This window comes from Tenrec ecaudatus, chromosome 8, assembly GCF_050624435.1.
Source record: "Tenrec ecaudatus isolate mTenEca1 chromosome 8, mTenEca1.hap1, whole genome shotgun sequence".
Lineage (NCBI taxonomy): Eukaryota > Metazoa > Chordata > Mammalia > Afrosoricida > Tenrecidae > Tenrec > Tenrec ecaudatus.
In genome coordinates, this window is record NC_134537.1 from 95,450,948 (window position 1) to 95,470,519 (window position 19,572).

Sequence of the window (19,572 nt, forward strand, 5' to 3'; positions counted from 1 at the left end):
AAATGTTTTCAGAATGATGATGGCAACAAATGTGCTTGACACAGTGGATGTATATATGGATTTTGATAAGTTGTACGAGCCCCAAATAAAATGATTTATATATATATATATATCTTTCAAAGCCCATGTGTCCCATGTGAATGTGTATGTGTGTTTTCTCATTCTCATCAGGATGCTCCTGTTGCTGCTCGCCAGCAGTTCTACACTGACATGTACTGTCCAATCTGTTTACACCAGGCCTCCTTCCCTGTGGAAACCAACTGCGGACATCTTTTCTGCGGTGAGTAAACAGTGCGACACTTGGTGAACATGGCTGCTAAGATCTAGTCTCATACTTGTACAAAGGCTGGATTCCTAGATCTCGCTTTCCCTTATTTAGTATTCTCACCCCTGCCTTCCGCAATCTCATCACTTGTTGGAGGGTTTATTTATGTCCATGCTTCCCAGGACAAGAACACAGCCTAAGACTTGCCCTTGGCACTGCTACGGCTTCTTACTCCAAGTTAGTGCAAAAGTACTTAACCTCTTTGTCTGTGACCTCAAGAGAGCTGGGGAGAAAGAATGAGAAACTTAGAGCATAGGAGTTTTTTGTACTCCGTATTGGTAAGGGTGTTTCTGCACCCCTCGCCCATTGTTTTCTCCTAATCCTTCAGGAAGATTTCGCAGAATGAGTTTCACTTGAGCATTGTTCACTGTGGTTATACGTGATTGAAGGAGAGGTGTCACTTATTAAATGCCTGCTTTGTGCTGAGCACTTCATCTTATCTAACCTCACAGGAGGAATCTGGAGCTCAAAGATACAAGGAACTTTGCAAAGGGTAATCCAGCTGTTAAGTAACAAAGCCAGGTTTGAGATCTCGGGCTTCTTGTCAGCCCCATGGCCGGTAGTGCTGCCTGACTGATGGCTCCCACATGGCCAACAGTCTGAGGACTCCCCTCTACTTAAATGACTGTGCCTCTGGTGGTGGTTACTCTGTCTTTCTTTTGGAAGATGTCCTAATCGTTTCCTTATGTGGAGACATAAATACTGTTTTCAGATGCAGTATACACTGATCTTATGGTGCTCAGCTACTAACAAAAAGGAGACAACGCTGGCAGTCTGCTTCCGTAAGGATTGCAGTCTTGGAAACCTTACGGCGTAGTTCTACCCTGCCCCATAGGGTCAGTATGAGTTAGAATCAACTTGATGGCAACAGGCTTAGTTTTTTCAGTATGGTTTTTTTAGTCCATACAAGGATTTTATGAATTGCCTTTTCCCATTTGTATGTTTCATCTAAAAGGCTTCATCACATAGAATTCTTTGGGACAGTGCTGTCAGGGATGCCTGAAGCATTTCAAATCCACGCCCTAATAAACAGTTTTCTATATGTGTGCTCATTTATCAAAGAGCGACCAATCTTATTCTCCCCTTATTGATTAATTTCAACCTCTTCCCTAAGGTTTTTTGCTTAACAAAAAATAGTAAACAGTTATTTTATCCTTTGTCTTCATTTTTCGGTTGGAAATACTGAGCAGCAAAATAATGAAAGATCAGGTGGGAAGAATCCAAGGCCATTAAAGGCAGTTCTGTGGCATCCATGTCCCTGCTTTCTCCTCCCACACCGCAGGGAGATGTTCCCAGTCACTCTGGCACTCAGTCATCCTGTCAGCACAGTGCTCCACGCAGGCGTCAGCAATCAGTGAGGCTTGGCAGGCGAGGTGAAGTCTATTTGCCAGGCTTAGGTAATGCACTAAGTGGACGACCCAGTCAAGTGAAAGATAGCTGTATTGTGTTCCTGGTTTTACCTCTGGGTCTGAGGTAAGAGGGTAGATGGCTTCTGATAAATCCTGTTCTACTTGTTGGCCACTTTTATTTAGTGTCTGTGGGTGTAGAGGTTAAAACCCACTTCTCAATCAACAGAAATGTGTTTGTTTGAGTGGTAATTCAAATACATGAATGCCACGCATACGGCGAAGACGAGCATTTTAGCCCAGTCCCTGTGTCTGAACTACAGCTCTAATCCATACAGCGAGCTGAGAGTAACAGTGGGGACAGGCGTCACCACATCTTCCTTTCCAATAGCACGTTGTCTCATTTCTTGCAGTCCTGTGAGGACTGTGCTCCTGCTCACCTTACAGATAAACTCATAGTCAAACACCGTTAGTTGTTGTCTTCCTTATTGGTATCTGCAAGGGAAAAAATATACCCATTAGCCCAAGAGTTGGCTTAATTAGGGAACTGGATTATAAATATTTCTAGGGCTTGAAGCAAGTTATCTCTGTATGCGTTGATTTCTTGCCCCTATTACTCAATTACTCTATATTGTGATATTTGATTATTATAGTTGATACTATGATAGCATACCATTTAAAACTACTAAAGGAATTTAAAAAAATGTTTTTATACCACATATACTAAATTTAGAGCAGACGTTATATACTGTAACTTGTTGGTTTTCATATTTACAATGATGTGTAATTATTTTATTTATTTCCTACAAAAATATGTTATTGTCTGTGTGGCATCACAGCATCCAGACAGTTAATCCTTTTTAAAAAATTGTGGCAAGATACATATTACCAAAAAAAGCGTATCATTTTACCTTTAAGTGTACAGTTCACCACTGCATTCCTAAAGTTTTCCATTGTTTCGAATGGGAACTCAGTGCCCTCTAAGCAGTGAAACTCCATATTTTATTCCCTTTTCAGCCCCAGGGAGCCATTTAAACTTGTCTTTTGGCATTGGTGTGTTCTAGGGTTTCACATAAGTGGGATCACACAGTGTCTGTCCTTTTGAGTCACCGTTATTTCACTTAGTATAATATTTTCAGTGTTCATTTGCCAAATCCCAACACCCTCTTTCATGATAAAAACACTCAATAAACTAGAAATGGAAAGGAAGTCACTCTATGATCAAGGACATTTATGAAAAATCCACAGCTAACATCATACTCAGTAGAAAAAATGAAAAACATTACCTGTAAGATCAAACTCATACTAGAAGTTCTAGCTAGAGCAATCAGGCAAGTAAGAGAACTAAAAAGTATCCAAATCAAAAAGAAAGAAGCAAAACTAATCTCTATTGGCAGGTGGCATCATCCTGTACATAGAAAACCCAAAAGAACCCACAGGAAAGCTATTAGAGCTTAGAATGAAGTCAACAAAGTTTTAGGATCAACAAACATCAATCAATAATCAGTACACTGGCAATGAACAAAGTGGAAAAAAATTATGCAAACTACTTATAATAGCAGTGAAAACACACAAACAACATAAACCAACCAGCCAAACAAAAAACATGTAGGAATAAATTTAACCAGGTATAGATTAGTGAAAGTTGGTACAATGAAACTATGAAACATGGATGAATGAAAAAAGATTTAAGTAAAAGACAACCTGTGTTCATGTATGGGAAGGGTTAATATTTTAAAGGTGTCAGTATGATCCCAAGTGATCTACAGATTAAATGCAATTCCAATCAAAATTCTAACACCCTTCTTTGCAGAAATGGAAAAAACTAGTCTTCAAGCTTATATAGAATTCCAGAGGGTCCTGAATAGTGGAAACAATCTTGAAAAAGCAGAACCAAGTAGTAGAACTCATACTTCCAGATTTTAACGTATATGAAAAAACTATTGTAAACAAAAGTGTGTTACTGGTTTAATGACAGACCAAGGAAATAGAGCCCCAGAGTCCAGAAATAAGTCCATCCCTCGATGGTCAAGAGTGCGAAGTCTATTCAACAGGGAACAAATGGTCTCTTTAATCAATGGTGCTTGGACAACTGGATCTCCACATATGAAAGAACCTCTGCTATTAGATATGAAAATTAACTATTGATGTGTATATTTGTATTGATTGGTTTTCTTATATTGAAATACATGCCTGCTTTTAATGTGTAAGAATGTAGCTTAACTAGAAGTTTCAATTAAAATATTTTTCTATGACTTGGAATTAAAATTGCATATAATTTTAAGGGGTAGGGTGAACACAAAAAGAAAAGCATTTTGAAATAAATAAGACTTATTTTAAAATGTACTCAAGGACTATGGACTTTAAACCATCAGTATGTTTTCCCCCATTAGGTACTTGCATTATTGCGTACTGGCGGTATGGGTCATGGCTTGGGGCCATCAGCTGTCCAATTTGCAGACAAACGGTAATGTTTTATATTCTGAAAGCATTCTTTATGCTAGTGAGCATTATACATTTTTTTTTATAGCTCAAAAACTGTTAGGAGACCTTATCTTACTTTCTCTGGTTTCAGCAGGGAGGAAAATCCTATCTCCTCATCAGCCCAAGGCTTACTGCCATGAGGGAGACATCAGACACACTTCTACCCGCCATCCATTACCCTATTTTCACACGGGCCATTCTTCCCATGGTAGTCTGCTTCTTTGCTGGGTTCAATAATCCGTTCAATGACAACATAGAAATCACAGACAATGCTCATGATTAAGGGGATTAAGGAATCTAGAATCAGAAATCATTAAAGATAGTCATATCCTTAATCATATCCACAGCCGTATCTCTCAGCCAGCAGCCAAGTCTCTAGTCCTCAGCCTCTCCTTTGGCCTCAGCCTCTGGGAAGGAGCTCTTCCACTGCTCTGTCTCACAGGTCCACGGTCTTTGGTGCTGCTGCTCTGCCCTGTCTCCGTGCCTCAGCCTCCAGTCTCACAGTGGCATGGTCTCTCCCACTGCAGCTCCCCTGGTGACTCTGCTTCCTTGAGGGTCCCAGGACTTCTCTCTGCTTCCAATCACAGAGGAAGGGCTTTGATGGAGGAGGATTTTTGTTTCTCAGCAGACCACACCCCTATGGAAGTAAAGGCTAATGACTTGAATCACATCTACTAGTAAGGTGGAGACTCACAATACATCCCACTCTATCCTGCCCATTAGCAGAACAAAGAATTCCCTCTAAAAAGGGATTATAACCTCAAATATGGAGGCTAGAATTTATAACACATCACAAAAGGAATTATGGATAGAAAAGCCACATTAAGCAATTTTACTTCACAAGTTTATCTAAACTGTGAACTATTTTGTTACTTCTAGCAGAACTTTACTTATCCAAAAATTGTATAACTATATATTTTGAAACTACTCTTAAGACATAGAGAAGAGGGAATTCTCTTTAAGATCCTCTTTGTTGTATGGAATACCTGCTAAATGTATCTCCCCAACATTCCAACAGGTTTTTGTTGCAGTACTAATCAACTGTAAAATATGTACTTTTTTGTTTCCTTGAACTTTCTCTTTCCTTGTCAAATCCTAGAGAGCTTCAAATAATGAACCATAATTTTGTATAGTATGCCAGTTCTGTTGGCGACATAGCCATCTTGAACTACCAGAACAGTCTGGATGGAGCATGCTAGTGTGTAGAAGCTGCTTCCAAAGGGAGGCAGCATGTCCTTGTAACACTGATGTGCAGAGCAGGGGTCAGCACAGATGAGAAAACTGAAAGGGTCTGAAAGTTGACATTTGTCAACCTCTCTGGTTCTACTGGAAAAGCACAATACTAATCTGCAAAACTTTAAGTTGCTAGTATTTAATTAGTAAATTTATCAAATCAGGGCACTTCTATCAGTTGTGCACAGTTTTTCATAATTTCCTATTATAATTGTTTTAGCTTTTAATTTAAAATAAAAACATACACATTTCTGATAAGAAGTTAAGGAACATTAAAATGGTAGCATTTCCTTAGGAAATCTTCCAGTACCCAAAACTAGGTCCAGAAAGTTGTTTGTTTTTTTTTAAGTATAGAGAGCTACCAAGTAAAGATGTCAAACTGTATGTGTACATTTACTTTGGCTATTTCTTGTACCCCTACTAAAACAACAATAGGAGGATTTTGTAAAGATTTCTCTTTTTATGCTGTTGACTTTGTTGCTTTTGCTTTCTTTTGTTGTTATGTTTCGCTTTGCTTTGTTTTGTGCTTATTATTGTCTCTGCATGTCTCTCTATATAGGATAGGCGGGATAAACAATCTGGAGGAGAAAACGACAGGACCAAAAGTTCTGAGGGGGGTAGGGGGTAGACATTGGAAAGAGGAGGTGGGGGAAAGGAATGGGTGTGCCAACAAATCCAGGACAAGGGAAGAACAAGCAATCTAAAATTGATGGTGAGGAGGGCATAGGATGCCTTGGGGGTGGGGGAGTGGGGCTTGATCAAGGGCAATGTAGTTGAGAGGAATTACCAAAACCAGAATGAAGGCTAAACATTATAGTGGGACAAGAGGAAAGTAAAAGGAAATAGAGGAAAGAACTAGGAGGCATTTATAGAGATCTAATTACAGGCATGTATATATGTAAATATGTTTATATATAATGATAGGGGAATAGATCTATGTACATATAATTAATATGTTAAGTATTGAGGTAGCAAACAGACATTGGGCTTCCACTCAAGTACTCCCTCAACGCAAGAACATTTTGTTCTACTAACCCGGTACTCTGTGATGCTCACATTCCCTTACACGATCGCTGAAGATAAAATGGGTACATAAGCACATGTGAAGAAAGCTGATGGTGCCTAGTTATCAAAATATATAGTGACTGGGGTCTTAAAGGCTTGAAGATAAACAAGTGGCCATCTAGCTGAGAAGAAACAAAGCCCACACGGAAAAAGCACACCAGCCTGAGTGATCTTGAAGTGTTGATGGGATCAGGTATCAGGCATCAAAGACCCCCCCCCAAAAAAAATCACATCAATGTGAATGAGGGGCAGGGTAGAGTGGAGACCCAAAGCCCATCTGTGGTCAATTGGACCTCCTCTTACAGAAGGGTCACAAGGGAAAGAGAAGCCAGTCAGAGTTCAATATAATACCGATGAAACACGCAACTTTCCTCTAGGTCTTTAATGCTTCCTACCCCCCACTGTCATGACCCCAATTCTACCTTACAAATCCGGCTAGACCAGAGCATGCACTGGTACAAATAAGAGCTCACAACACAGGGAATCCAGGACAGATAAACCCCTCACGACCAATAATGAGAGTAGCGATACTAGGAGGGTAAGGGAAGAGGGGGGTAGTGAAGGGAAACTGAGCGGTGACGGACAACAGAAAAGTGGGTGAAGGGAGACAGTGATCAGCATAAGACATTTGAAAAAAATCAAACAATAATTTATAAATTGTCAAGGGTTCATGAGGGAGGGGAAAGAATAAAAAGAGGAGCTGGTACCAAGGGCTCAGGTAGAAAGAAAATGTTTTGAAAATGATGATGGCAACTTATGTACTAATGTGCTTGACACAATGGACGGATTGTGCTAAGAGCTCTAAGAGACCCTAATAAAAGGATTTCTAAAAATATTTCAACCCTCAGAGGACCAAACATTTTTTTAAATGGTAGAATGAATAATTTTTTTAATTAATGAAGTAAAACAAATGTGGGTATATAGAAGAGCACACATAACAAAGAAACTAATCTTTTAGCCCTAGAAGCTCCTGCTAAGCTTCTAAATCTGAGCCCCCACCACCAACCCCACCCTTGGTTATCACTATATGACTTTTCTGATAAACATTTCTTTGATGTTCTTTATCATTGTATTACCTCTACAAGCATCTGCTGTTTAGTTTTGCCTGATATTTGGGCTTTATACAGCTAAAACCATTTAGTATATATTGTTAAAAAACACGCTTTATTCTTCTTATCCACTTCCCTCATCTGCCTACTCTGTTTGGTAGCAGAGTGTGAGATCTGGATCTTTCTCTTCCTGCTTCTACATTTCCAAAGTGTGCCCCTTTTACACTGGACTTTTTACACCACGTGGTTAGGAGGAGCAGTGAGTGAGAGGAAGAGAGACTCCCTCCTCCTGGGCTGACCTGATGAGTGGACCCCTGGCAGACAACCCTGTAGGTTTTTTTCCATTGCCACCTCCTCATCTTCTGCCATCTGGCAGGGCACCGAGGCCGGGCAGTCGGTGTGGCATTAAAGACTCAAGTCTTGCCACCTGTCCCTTCATCTTGGTTCTGTCCATGGATTGTCATGGGGTATATATACTAACGGGTCGTATCTTTTCTACAGAAGCCCTGGTGGCACATTGGTTAAAGCACATGACCATTAATCAAGTGCTTGTCAGTGTGAGCCCAACTCCTGGAGAAACATGTGGCAGTCTGCTTCAAGAAAGTCCCAGCCTTAGGAACCCCATGAGGCAGTTCTCCTCTGTCCTCTAGGATTGCTGTAAGTCAGACTCAAAGGCAGTGGATTTGGCTTTGCTTGAGGCCTTGCTACTGTCCAAAAATTGAGACTAGAGGCAAATAAGGTGGAGATAAAGTTGTTTGAATAGGATAGCTACTGGCTCATCCTGGAGGCAAGGCAATGGCAGGTACCTGCTTCACCTCCTGTTTCATTGGCCTGCTTTATCAAATGGTCATGGACATAAATAAACCCCATCTGGTTCCCCTAAGGAACACACCCACTACTTCTCTCCCAACGTGTGGGGGGGGGGGAGTTGAGGGGGGTGCCAAGCAAGAGAGAGAAATTTTTAATTAAAAGAAATGGCTCACAGTCATGTGGTTGCAGGGTCTGACGAATCCAAAATCAGTATTGGGCTGTAAGCTTGGCAAATCCCAAAATCTACAGGTCAGGTAGCAGGCCACAGGTTTCATGTCTAAGAACAAAAGGTCAAATGATGATGCGTCAGACATAGAGTCCAGAGTGAGATAGAGCCTTCCCTGACCATCCATAATTATCTTCAGTTGCAGATCTTACCTCCAGAGGAACTCCCCGTACATCCAGAGTAAGCGTGGGACTTGAGTCACACTCCCCTTGTAAGGCTGTCAGTTGAAATAACACTATACTAATCCTGCTTTATTGACATACAGAGGTAAAGAATTATATAAAATAGAGGGCAACCACACAATACTGGGAATCCGGTCCCAGCCCAGAAGACACATCATTACCCATCTCACATAAACTAACACTCAGACAGCCCCACTCACCCCAGTTTCAAGCTTTTTGAGCACCCCAGACGAGAGAGATGCCTCCTCACATGCCATCATTTAATAACCACCACTCCATTCACTGCCACCGAGTCAGTTTTGATTCATCGTGATCCTATAGGACAGTGCAGAACTGCCTCTCTGTGTTTGCAAGGCTTTAAATCTTTCTCCAATGGATTGGCTGATGGATTCGAACTGCTGACCTTGCAACTAGCAGCCTAACTTGTAAGCTACTATGCCACCAGGGCTGCTAACACCTAGAGCAGCGCCTTGTAATTGACTCCATATAAAATGTCTGTTTCTCCTTCTCTCACACCATGGGGCCTTTCTTTTTTGTATACTCAGCACTTAATGCAGTGTCTGACCTATAATAAATAACCAATTAATTCTACTGACCACATGCCTTCTCATTACAAATTTGTGAACAAAGAAGTTTGAATCTGCTGTTTCCACCAACTACTGCTTTTAGTCATTTCTTTGTTGAGTTGTTTGGAAGCCCTTGTTTCTATAGCTTAACTTAAACCAAGAAACTGCAAACTCACTGCCGTTGAGTTGATGCCAAACCACAGCGACCCTATAGGACAGCATAGAGCTGCCCCTGTGAGTCCGAGGCGAACTCTGTATGGGAATCAAAAGGCTGGTCAATAAAAATAGTAGCTGAACGACTAAACTAAACCTGTTACTGCTCTGTCCTAATTTTCTCTCATTGTATGGCTCATCACTGATCATTTGTAAAACAAGGGTTGTGATATTTCTATATTTATTTTACAATTTCCTGTCATCTTTAGATTATCTTAGTAAGGTTTGGGCTATGTGTATCTTCATTAACACTACCATGGAGGCAGCAGGATGAAAGTAGTATATAATATACAGCATTATCAAGGGTTATTACACTAATTATTGTGTGAGCTGGTGTATGAGAACTTGTCCCTGCAATAACTCGATCTTTGTATTAAGGTTGATAACATGCAGAGATGTTTCAAAGATCAGAATAAGGAATCTACTTCAATTAACAATCCCCTCAAAGGAATTTCTAAATTTGTTTCCTCCCAAAATGATACTAATATATTATTCTCACTTTGCTCCTGAAACTTTTCTCATATTCTTATACGTTCAGATTACTGATCTATGGTGTGAACAGGAAAATAGTAGAACCAGTACTTAGGTACAGTGCCCATGGTTCAAAATACATTCTGTAATGTATTTTATTATAAGGCAGTTATAGTGTGCATCCCGCCCTGTGATCCCTTTATTAAAGAAATGAGTAAAATATAAATTCAAACCCTTTATCAGTGTACTGAGTAGTAACGCAAAATGGTAAAAAAAAAAAAAAAAAAAAACCCCTAATGACATAGAAAGAAGGTTTAACAAGTTTTCTTGGACATGCAGGTCACTTTACTCCTACCTGTATTTGGTAGCGACGATCCGTCTCGGGAAGCTGTGCGACTGCGGCACGATGTGAATGACTACAACCGGAGGTTCTCCGGGCAGCCCAGATCGGTAAGTGACCGCGGAGCAGCAGGGGCAGCGTCAGCCTTAGAGGGCCACGCGCCCTCTCTCCCAAAGGGAGACCTGCCAACAATGGTTGCTCTCAGCTCGGGAGAAGCCCACTGCTGCTGTGTGTTGCATCACTCTCGCTCATTTCACTTTCTTCTTCATTTTTGTTCATCACTTACAGCTTTCTGGGGGCTAATTTTTTCCTTCCTTAAAATAAGACATTACAAAGACCTCTTTATGTAAGAGGAAGCAGAAAAAACAATGTGAGAAAGTGAACACAACTCACTGCCATCGGGTCGATTCTGATTCTTAGCGATCCCACAGGACAAAACTGCCCTGGTAGGTTTCGGAGACTCCAGCTCGTTACAGGAGTCAAAAGTCTTGTCTTTTCTGGCAGAGAAGCCTGCGGGTTTGGACTGCTGACTGCCGGCTGCTGGGCTAATGTGTAACTCACTCACTGCCCCCAGGGCTCTCTGGAGAACCTGCAGGGGACTGTAAAATTACTTACTTCTCTGTGACTCTAAGATACGGTTTTCTTATGAAGGGATGTTTACAGTTGTGTTCTATTTCTCCCCTCGCCATCTACAATGCTCCTTGTTTGTTTTTTAAACTCTCTTGCCTTGCCTTTGTTTGGCAAATCATCTTAGTTATTCAAGATCATTTTTACTTGATAAAATATGCTGAGTGATGTATACCTCTTCCTCACCATACTAGTCCAAACTATGGAAATTCTTCATTTATGCATAAGCCGCTGTTTATGTCATTCTGTTCATATTCAATTTATATATATATATATATATATATAATGTTAAAGAAAACTACATTATTATAAGGAACCAAATTATGTTTGTTTCTTCTCTTACCAGATCATGGAAAGAATTATGGATCTACCCACTTTATTGAGGCATGCCTTCAGGGAAATGTTTTCAGTCGGGGGCCTTTTCTGGATGTTCCGAATCAGGATAATACTGTGCTTACTGGGAGCTTTTTTCTATCTAATATCACCTCTAGATTTTGTCCCCGAGGCCTTGTTTGGAATCTTAGGCTTTCTAGATGACTTCTTTGTAATCTTTCTGTTGCTTATTTACATCTCTATTATGTACCGAGAAGTGATAACACAGAGGCTAAATAGATGAGGAAAGATGGCTTCCTAGGATATTTGAACGAGTGTTTAAATTCACACAAAGCGATCCCTGGTATGATAAGGCATTTGATTATTATCGTAGAAACTTAAAACAGTGTGATAGAGTTGATTATCGTTTGACAAATGCCTTACAACATGTACATGGAATTTTAGTGCATTACAGGTTCAACTCGAATCATAATGATCTTGATTCTGTGTTGTCCGTCAATCTCTGAAAGAATATGGAACTATGGCAAAAAGGAATGTTTTTATTTCTTTTTGGTATAAAATGGAAAAGGACTCATATTAATTGACTTTGTAGTATCATTAAGTGTACAGTTATCCAGTACAGCTTTCTCAATAGTTCTCTTTATAATAATATACAGCTATGAAATCCATCTAAATATTTTTGTTACAATAAAATATAAATATAATAGTGGGGGAATCAATTTTCTTTAATATTAACTAAATTTTGCACCTTTTGAGCAATTCTCTTCCATCTTGGCATTATTTGCTCTGAACTGAAAGCAAAGGAAGAAACTTGAGCTTTGTAATTTGATGTCAAATTCTGGTTTCCAGAACAAGTGTTAAGCAACAGCTTTATTAAGAGAAGAAAAGTATTGATGTCCAGTCAGCTCACAGGCTATTCACCACTGTGACACTTAAACAAGTACACGTGCGGCCCTTTCACAGGATGAGCATATGAAACTAGTGAAAGGACTACAACCAGGAGGAGTTCACTCATTTATGTGTTGCATGCAAAAAATGTTCATCTACAACATGGAGACTTCTGCAAGAAGGAAGGGTGACAACCACAAGCACATCCTACTGGGATGCCTTTCTGAGGATCGTGAAGTTTCATGGTTGTGGGCGTCAGAAACATTATTTGACTTGAAATTACTGGTTTATCATTAGCAATAAAATAGGCAAATTTGATTAGTTTTCTATTCAGTCAGAAAAACTTGTAAGTATGCTGTCTATAGATGGCAGCATAGTCCAGACTGATTGTCTAAAAGCACTGTGAAGAATGAGCAAATACATCTGACATGATTAGAAATCTTCCTCTTCCCCCCTCCCCCCCATCATTATGGTATATGTGTCTAATGCTCTCTCTTGAAGTTTTCAGTATGAAAAAAATAGATGCTCAAAGTATTGTACAATCCTGTGCACTCACTTCATCTGGCATTGTTCTGGGTGACTGTTAACACAGCTGGTGTTTAAGGTAGAAACACCCATGAGTCAGTGTTTGCTTTACCAACTGTGATCCTGGATAGGAATATTGTCAGTGAGCCTCATAGTATACATAGTGAAGTATGGGAAATAGGTCAGATTTTTTTTCTAAGTCATTTTATTGGGGGCTCGTATAACTTATCGCAATCCATACATACATTCATTGTATGTCAAGCACATTTGTATATTTGTTACCCTCATAACTCCCAAGACATTTGCTTTCTACTTGAGCCCTTGGTATCAGCTCATTTTCTTTTTTCCCCTCCCTCCCCACTCCTACCTCCCTCATGAACCCTTGATGATTTATAAATTATTATTTTGTCATCTCTTACACTGCCTGACGTCTCCCTTCACCCCCTTCTCTGTTGTCCATCTCTGACAGAGGAGGTTATATGTAGATCTGTGTCATCGATTGCCCCCAGATTTCTAAAATTGATTAGATTAGCCATCGACTATTCTGGATGATTATCAGACTTTTCTAATGTGGGTTTACAACAAAGCTGGTGCTTCTAGGAGAAAAACAATAATACTTAAACATAGCACATTACAATGAAAGCCATTTCTCATGCTTTTCATTTTACTCAGGCCATAGTTAAAAGGAAATCCTTACGAAGTTGTCTTGCCTGAAGCCTTGCAACAAATAAGTGGCCGTAGTAGAATCAGACTCTTAGTAGGATCCATGCACAAGTTGTTTAGATGGAATTTTCAGGTAGTGAGGGTATTGCTGAACGGGGAGGAGCGGGGACAAGGGGGTCCTCTGCACATGCTTTAGAATACATTCTTGCTTTGTTGGGGTAGGGCAGCTTAGGCATTTGAGGGGGAAAGGTCTAGAGAGACTTGGCGACTCCTGACTTGCCACTTGCAAATCAAACATCTAATTGGGTGGCACATTTCATGGAGGAAGCACAGCTGCAGTCACCAACTTACAACCTGTAAGTGGGCATTTGTTACACAGCTGTTTGCCAGTGTGAACACTTTTCATACCAACTATAAGTTGGGCATTCGGCTATAGCAATGCCATGTTTTGAAGAGAGTTTATTTTCTGTGCATGTTTTCTGCTCCAAGTGTCACATTTCTGCTTTTGAAGATTTTATTGTAATATTTAAAATTCCTTCTAACGTAACTTTTCCAGTAGAGGTATACTGCCCCCAACTTTGAAGCATCCAAAAACACTATGAGGTAACATCCTATGAAACTGAAGCAGGAACATGCTGACATCACAGAATTTTAGACTTATTATGTCATCCTCATTCTAGTACTGGAGGGGATCCGCGAGAGTGTTTCAAGCAATCAGTGTTTTGAATATCACAACACTTCTATGATGTAGAAGATGATCATAGAAATCAAGTAATGTTCATTTGTGTAAAACAATATTATAACTGACACAAAAACATGGTCCCCCCCATCCCCAAGAGCAGACAGTATATTTGGGGGCTCTGTGGGGAACAAGGCAGGTGACTCAATTGCTCTAACTGCCCTCTAGAACAGAGGGCTCCGTGAAGTGCTCCCCGGCCTCTGAGAGGGCCTGAGGAGAAGGACCGGCTGACCCCTCGTGGCTCTGCAGATACCTACCTCACAGAGTTGTAGAGAATGGCGGTTTGGTTCAAACTTTGTAACTTAAGAGTTTGTCAAACAGTTTATTCTTTTCAATAAAAGCACTACTATATGTACAATTTTTAAATTGGTGTTATTTTCCTTTTTCTTTGATACAGTTTACTTTGAAATTCACAACTCTTTGAATGGTGTTCTTCCCCGGTAATGGATATCCAGTATCTCAGCCATTTCGAGTTCATTTTCCTTGTGGACTTTAAAGTTTAAAAGGTAGAGGGGATGTAAGGACAAAGGATTCTATCTAGGAAATCTGAAATTGAGAGTTTAAGCCTGAGCCTGCCTTCCCACCCTCGTTTTTTGATGATCTGGATTGTAGATTTGAGAAGTCTGTGCCCCCACTCCCTCAGGTTTGCAGTAAGCCTCCGCCTCCCTGAGTGGGTCCCCCAGCTCTTTCCATTTCACTGAACAGCAACACCTAACCCTGTAAGTGGGTGGGATCAAGAAGAGACACTCGAGGCTTTTAGGCATATATACACTTCTTTTTCACTTAAAAAAAAAAGACAGTAATTTTACTTGTCTCATAAGCTGCTTTTATTAAAGTTTTAAAACTATCAGTCAAACAAAATAAAAATAGAAAAAAAAACTCAGTCAAAAGGGTCACATAAGTCAACATACCTGTTTAACCCAACACCAATCAATTCCCACCATCCTGTAAGTCCCTCCCACTCCTCCCCCTCAAAGGTTATCATTCCAAACTAGTTTCACATTATTTTTTCCTACTCAAAAAAAAAATAGAATATATATTTTCTTTTGTGTTTGACGTCTGTCGTTCAAGGGTCCCTGGTGGCGCACAGGTCAAGCACTCGGTTGCAAACTAAAAAGTCAATGGTTTAATGGCACCCGGTTTCTTTCATTGAACATTACATGTCTAAGGATTACCCATCTTGTGGGTAGCGCTTCTCTGGTTCTAGTATTCCACTGTGTGTCTAAACCGCAATGGACACGTTCCACTCTAAAGGGACATTTGAATTGGTTTTCTAAAGGCACGATAGTCTTTGAGTACAAAAAGATGCTTTTTCCTATAGTCACTCCTTGACAGGTAAGGAACAATTATTTCAGATTTACAAAATGTTTACAAGGGGGAAAAAAGAAAACAGACACTGGGTCTTTTAACATAGTTGATAGATGGGGAAAACCAAAGAAAAATTTTAAGCAAGTAAGTTAATATTTAGGCCACCAAGTGAAATTTTAGTTTTAGGGCAGTTTTTCCAAGAAAAGTTCAGTTCATTAAATAAAGATTATATTCAATTCACCATACTAATAAAGTTACCACTTTGAATCAGTACAGGGAACATCAAGATTATATTCAACAAATAACAAAAATGTTTCATTTCTAAGTGATGGATAGAAGACACAGGGAATGAAAATAGGAACTTGGGTAAGGGAAAACCCACAACCAAACTGACTTTTTGCTGAAACTGATAAATGACCACAGACGTCCAAGGGTTCCTGAGCATGAGCCGGAGACCTCAGCATGCTGCCTGCCCCTCACACCTGCAGTCCTGCAACCTACAGCGGTTGACCCACCTTCCTAAATCACTCCAACACCCAAGCCCGCTCTCTTTAGGAGGAGTTCTCTAAGGAGTTAAAGGCCACTTGCATCGCAGTCAATGGCACCACCATCTATCCCGCTTAACTGTTCACGCCAGAAACTTGAAAGTCCTTCATAACTTGATGCCTCCTTGATTTCCATGCTCAATCTATGGGCACACCCTGGCCTGCCTACCTCCTAAATCTATCTCAAAGACTGCCCCCTCTGTCTCTGCAGCCATCACACCTTGAACCCAGCTAGCTACCAAGGCCTCTTACTGGATGCAACAGCTTTCTTATTGGTCTGTTCACTTGCACTGTTGCCCTTCAGTGAAAAATTCTCCATTGACAACGGCCAGAATGACCTTTACAAAATGTTTATTAAATCGGGACTCTCCCCTTACTTGGCTCAGTGGTTTCCCCTCTCAAACACTATTCCACATCAACCTATTTTCATACCCACCTGCCTGGCTCACTGTGTTCCACTGCCTGCCATTCAGTTCTTAGAAGATACACAACTCTTCACTGACCCCGGGCTTTCGCATGTACTCCCTCTACCTGAACCTCACTCCATGCCTCCCTGCTCCTGTTCATTCTTCCTATAGCTAGATGTTCCCCGCATTCTCTCTTTTCTCAGGTTAAACATGTCCTCCACAGACAGGTTGTCATGGCCACAGTGGGCAACACTCCTCCCCTCCCCTTACAGCATTCTGATAGAGCTGGTTAACGAAGCACTGTCATTTTACTCATTGTTATCATCTGTCCGGTCCCACACCCCTCACTCAAATACAAGTTCTGTGATGACAGGAGCTGTTAGTCTTGCTCACCAATATAGTTCAAGAATATAACGCCTGCTGCCAAAGTAAGTGCTAAATAAAAAGGTGAATAGATGAAAAGGGAAAAACGGGCAGTAGACAAGGAAAGATCATGTTCCTCTTTCATTGCTACCACCGGGTCTAAGCTATCATCCTCTCTTACCTACATCCTGACTGCAGTCTGCTAGCCAGTCTCTAAACCTCTGAACTGCCTCCTTGCTGTCAGGTAAATGGACTAGTGACCACAAGGTCAGCAGTTCAAACCCATCAGCAGCTCCGTAGGACAAGGATGAGGATATCTGCGCCTATAATGATTTACAGTCTCAGAAATGCTATATAGGGTCACTGTGAGTTGGAATTGACTTGGGCAATGAGTTTGGGTTTTTTTGTTTTGTCTAGTCTCAACACAGCAGAATGAACCTTTTAAAATACTGGATCACCCCTTTTGTCCCCTAAGCCACAGCTGATTCTTGTTCTTCGAACAGAACAGGAAAGCTGCCTCCTGGAAAATTTTTACCTTAGCCTTTCCCTTGGCCTGCAAAGCTCCAGCTCTCCTCATGGCTAACACTCTCACCTCCAAATCTTTGCTCCATAGTCACCTCCTCAAGAAGGCCGTCTTGTCCACGGTATCCCAAATGAAAGGTCCACCACCCATATAAGTGCAGGAAGACTTCACAGATGCGGAGATTTGTCCCACAAGCTTGGGACGTGTTCTCAGAAGGGACCAGAGCCTTGACAAGGTCATCATGCTTGCAAGGGGGACAGGAGAAAAGAGGAAGACCCACAAGGAGATGGATGGATAGTGGCTGCAACAATTGGCTCCAACAACTGTGAGGATGGTACAGTACTGCACAGTGTTTCGTTCTATTGTGCAGAGGGTTGTTAAGAACTGACTTGATAGAACTGACTTGATAGCACCTTAGCGCACCCCTACAAAGAACCTACTAACATGGGGTCATGTTTTCTGCCTTCCTGCCCTTACCCTGACTACATAGAATATTAAACTCCATTGGGGCAGAAATCTGTTTGCTCACGAATGTACCCAAAGTCCCTAACATTGTACACGACAAATATTTTAAAATATTGCATCGCATGTTAAAATATAATTTTTCATCTGGTTGGAAGTTACATCCTGATAGTTACTGCACAGTGGTTTACACTATTATCTAGCATTTTGGTAACAGGATAGCTGGCCCTCAAATTATTTTAGGTATCTGATTTCTGGGCCCAGTTGATTCAACCAATTATTTCCGACTACTGTATATACTGGAGTATAAGCCAGGTTTTTCCGCATATTTTAATGCAGCTTTGGGGGTAAAATTAGGTGCCTTGATTGATATTTGGGTTGGCTTATACTCGAGTACATGCATTACTTAATGTATGCCTCACACCACTGGGGGTTACAAGTTAAATAAGACAGAGTCTGGTGAGGACAACAGGTAAGAGAGGGCTTCATAAAGTTCATGGGAAAATTCCATTCTCTTTCAAATACATTTCTACCAGCTTTTTAAAAAATAACTTTTTAACATTTTATTAGGGACTCATACAGCTCTTATCACAATCCATACATATACATACATCAATTGTATAAAGCACATCTGTGCATTCTTTACCCTAATCATTTTCAAAGCATTTGCTCTCCACTTAGGCTCTTTGCATCAGGTCCTTTTTTTCCCCTCCCTCCCCCAGCTTTTGATGTCCTCTTGTACACAGGAATTTCGATACAATGTATACTCAATAAAGAGGTTAGCCCAGGATTTCAATGGAAGAGAAGAGATGCTTACATTGGGGAGGCTACAAGACAGGTAAGGGATATTTGGAGAAGATAAGGTGGCAGGTCAAGAACTGCGTTTCAGAGGAAAGGAAAGAGCCTATTATGTGATAAGAAAGCTCATCAGGGCACTTAAAGCTCCAACCGAAGATAAGTGGAAGGGCCCATGGTGGAAAGAGGTCCTCTATGGGTCGCGGGAAGTTTGGATTTTATTTAGTACAGTGGCCAAGATGGTGAAGCTGGACTAAGGAGGCAGAGCTGCGAGAGTAAGACAGAAGGTTCACTCAAAAACCCAATTCTGGCTTAGGGACCCTCTAGGGACAATCGCATGAGGCCGGATCAAGAGGCGTGGCAAGGTAATGGATGGGATGTGTGGAGCGAGAAGGATAAGCTAAGACTCGCACAGCTGCAGAGATCACTCACGGCCAAGATCGAAGGCCGAGTAGATGTAGGATTAGTCAACGATTACAGCATTTGATTCAAAGTTCACGGTTGTTCAGAATGTCAGGAGGGCAGAGGAGGGAACGCACGCGAGAGGCCAGAAACGTCGCCTGCTTTGAACCGACACAGAGCAGAGGAGGGCTGGGGCCAGGCCACCACTCTCAAGGGAAAAGTCACTTCTGCGGGTCGCGATTTTCAGCCCAGCGCCGGGGGCCCGAGCGGCAGCTGCCGGCATTGGGGCGCGGGTCCGCTCGGGAAGCTGCTGCGGAGCCGCCCCCGAGAAGCCCACGGCGGGACGGCTGTCCACCGCGGATCGGGTGAGTGTGGCTGCGCTCACACCTGGAAGCGTCTCTGATCCTGGAGGTGCCTGGCGTGCCAGGCCAAAGGGGACAGAGGAGCACGCTGCAAAAGGGGACACACTCTTGCAAATTAGCCATGGGTGCTCTTTTAAGAAAACAGGCGCAATGAGACCACGCGCGACAAGTTATATTTGTGCCCCGCCCCTGCGGGAAGCTCGGAAGCCACGCCACTTCCGGACGCGAGGCTGGCGGCGCGAGACGCCAGGCTTCAGCCAATGGCCTGCTTCGCAGGAAACGTTACCTCTGACCCCAAGGCTAATCAGAGAAGTGGGACG

At 41.5% G+C, this 19,572-nt stretch overlaps 1 protein-coding gene across 6 annotated transcripts in view; it reads left to right on the plus strand.

The window, feature by feature from the left end:
* Window positions 1–14,451, plus strand: part of RNF170 (ring finger protein 170) — a 38,098-nt gene extending 23,647 nt beyond the window's left edge. For all 6 annotated transcript variants that reach the window (XM_075556589.1, XM_075556587.1, XM_075556590.1 and 3 more), the window contains 4 exons: window positions 172–280; window positions 4,065–4,138; window positions 10,310–10,420; window positions 11,284–14,451. In XM_075556589.1, coding sequence (XP_075412704.1) covers window positions 172–280; window positions 4,065–4,138; window positions 10,310–10,420; window positions 11,284–11,553 — 564 coding nt within the window. In that variant the 3' untranslated portion in view covers window positions 11,554–14,451. The remainder of the gene's footprint in view (window positions 1–171; window positions 281–4,064; window positions 4,139–10,309; window positions 10,421–11,283) is intronic.
* The last annotated feature ends 5,121 nt before the right edge of the window (window positions 14,452–19,572 follow it).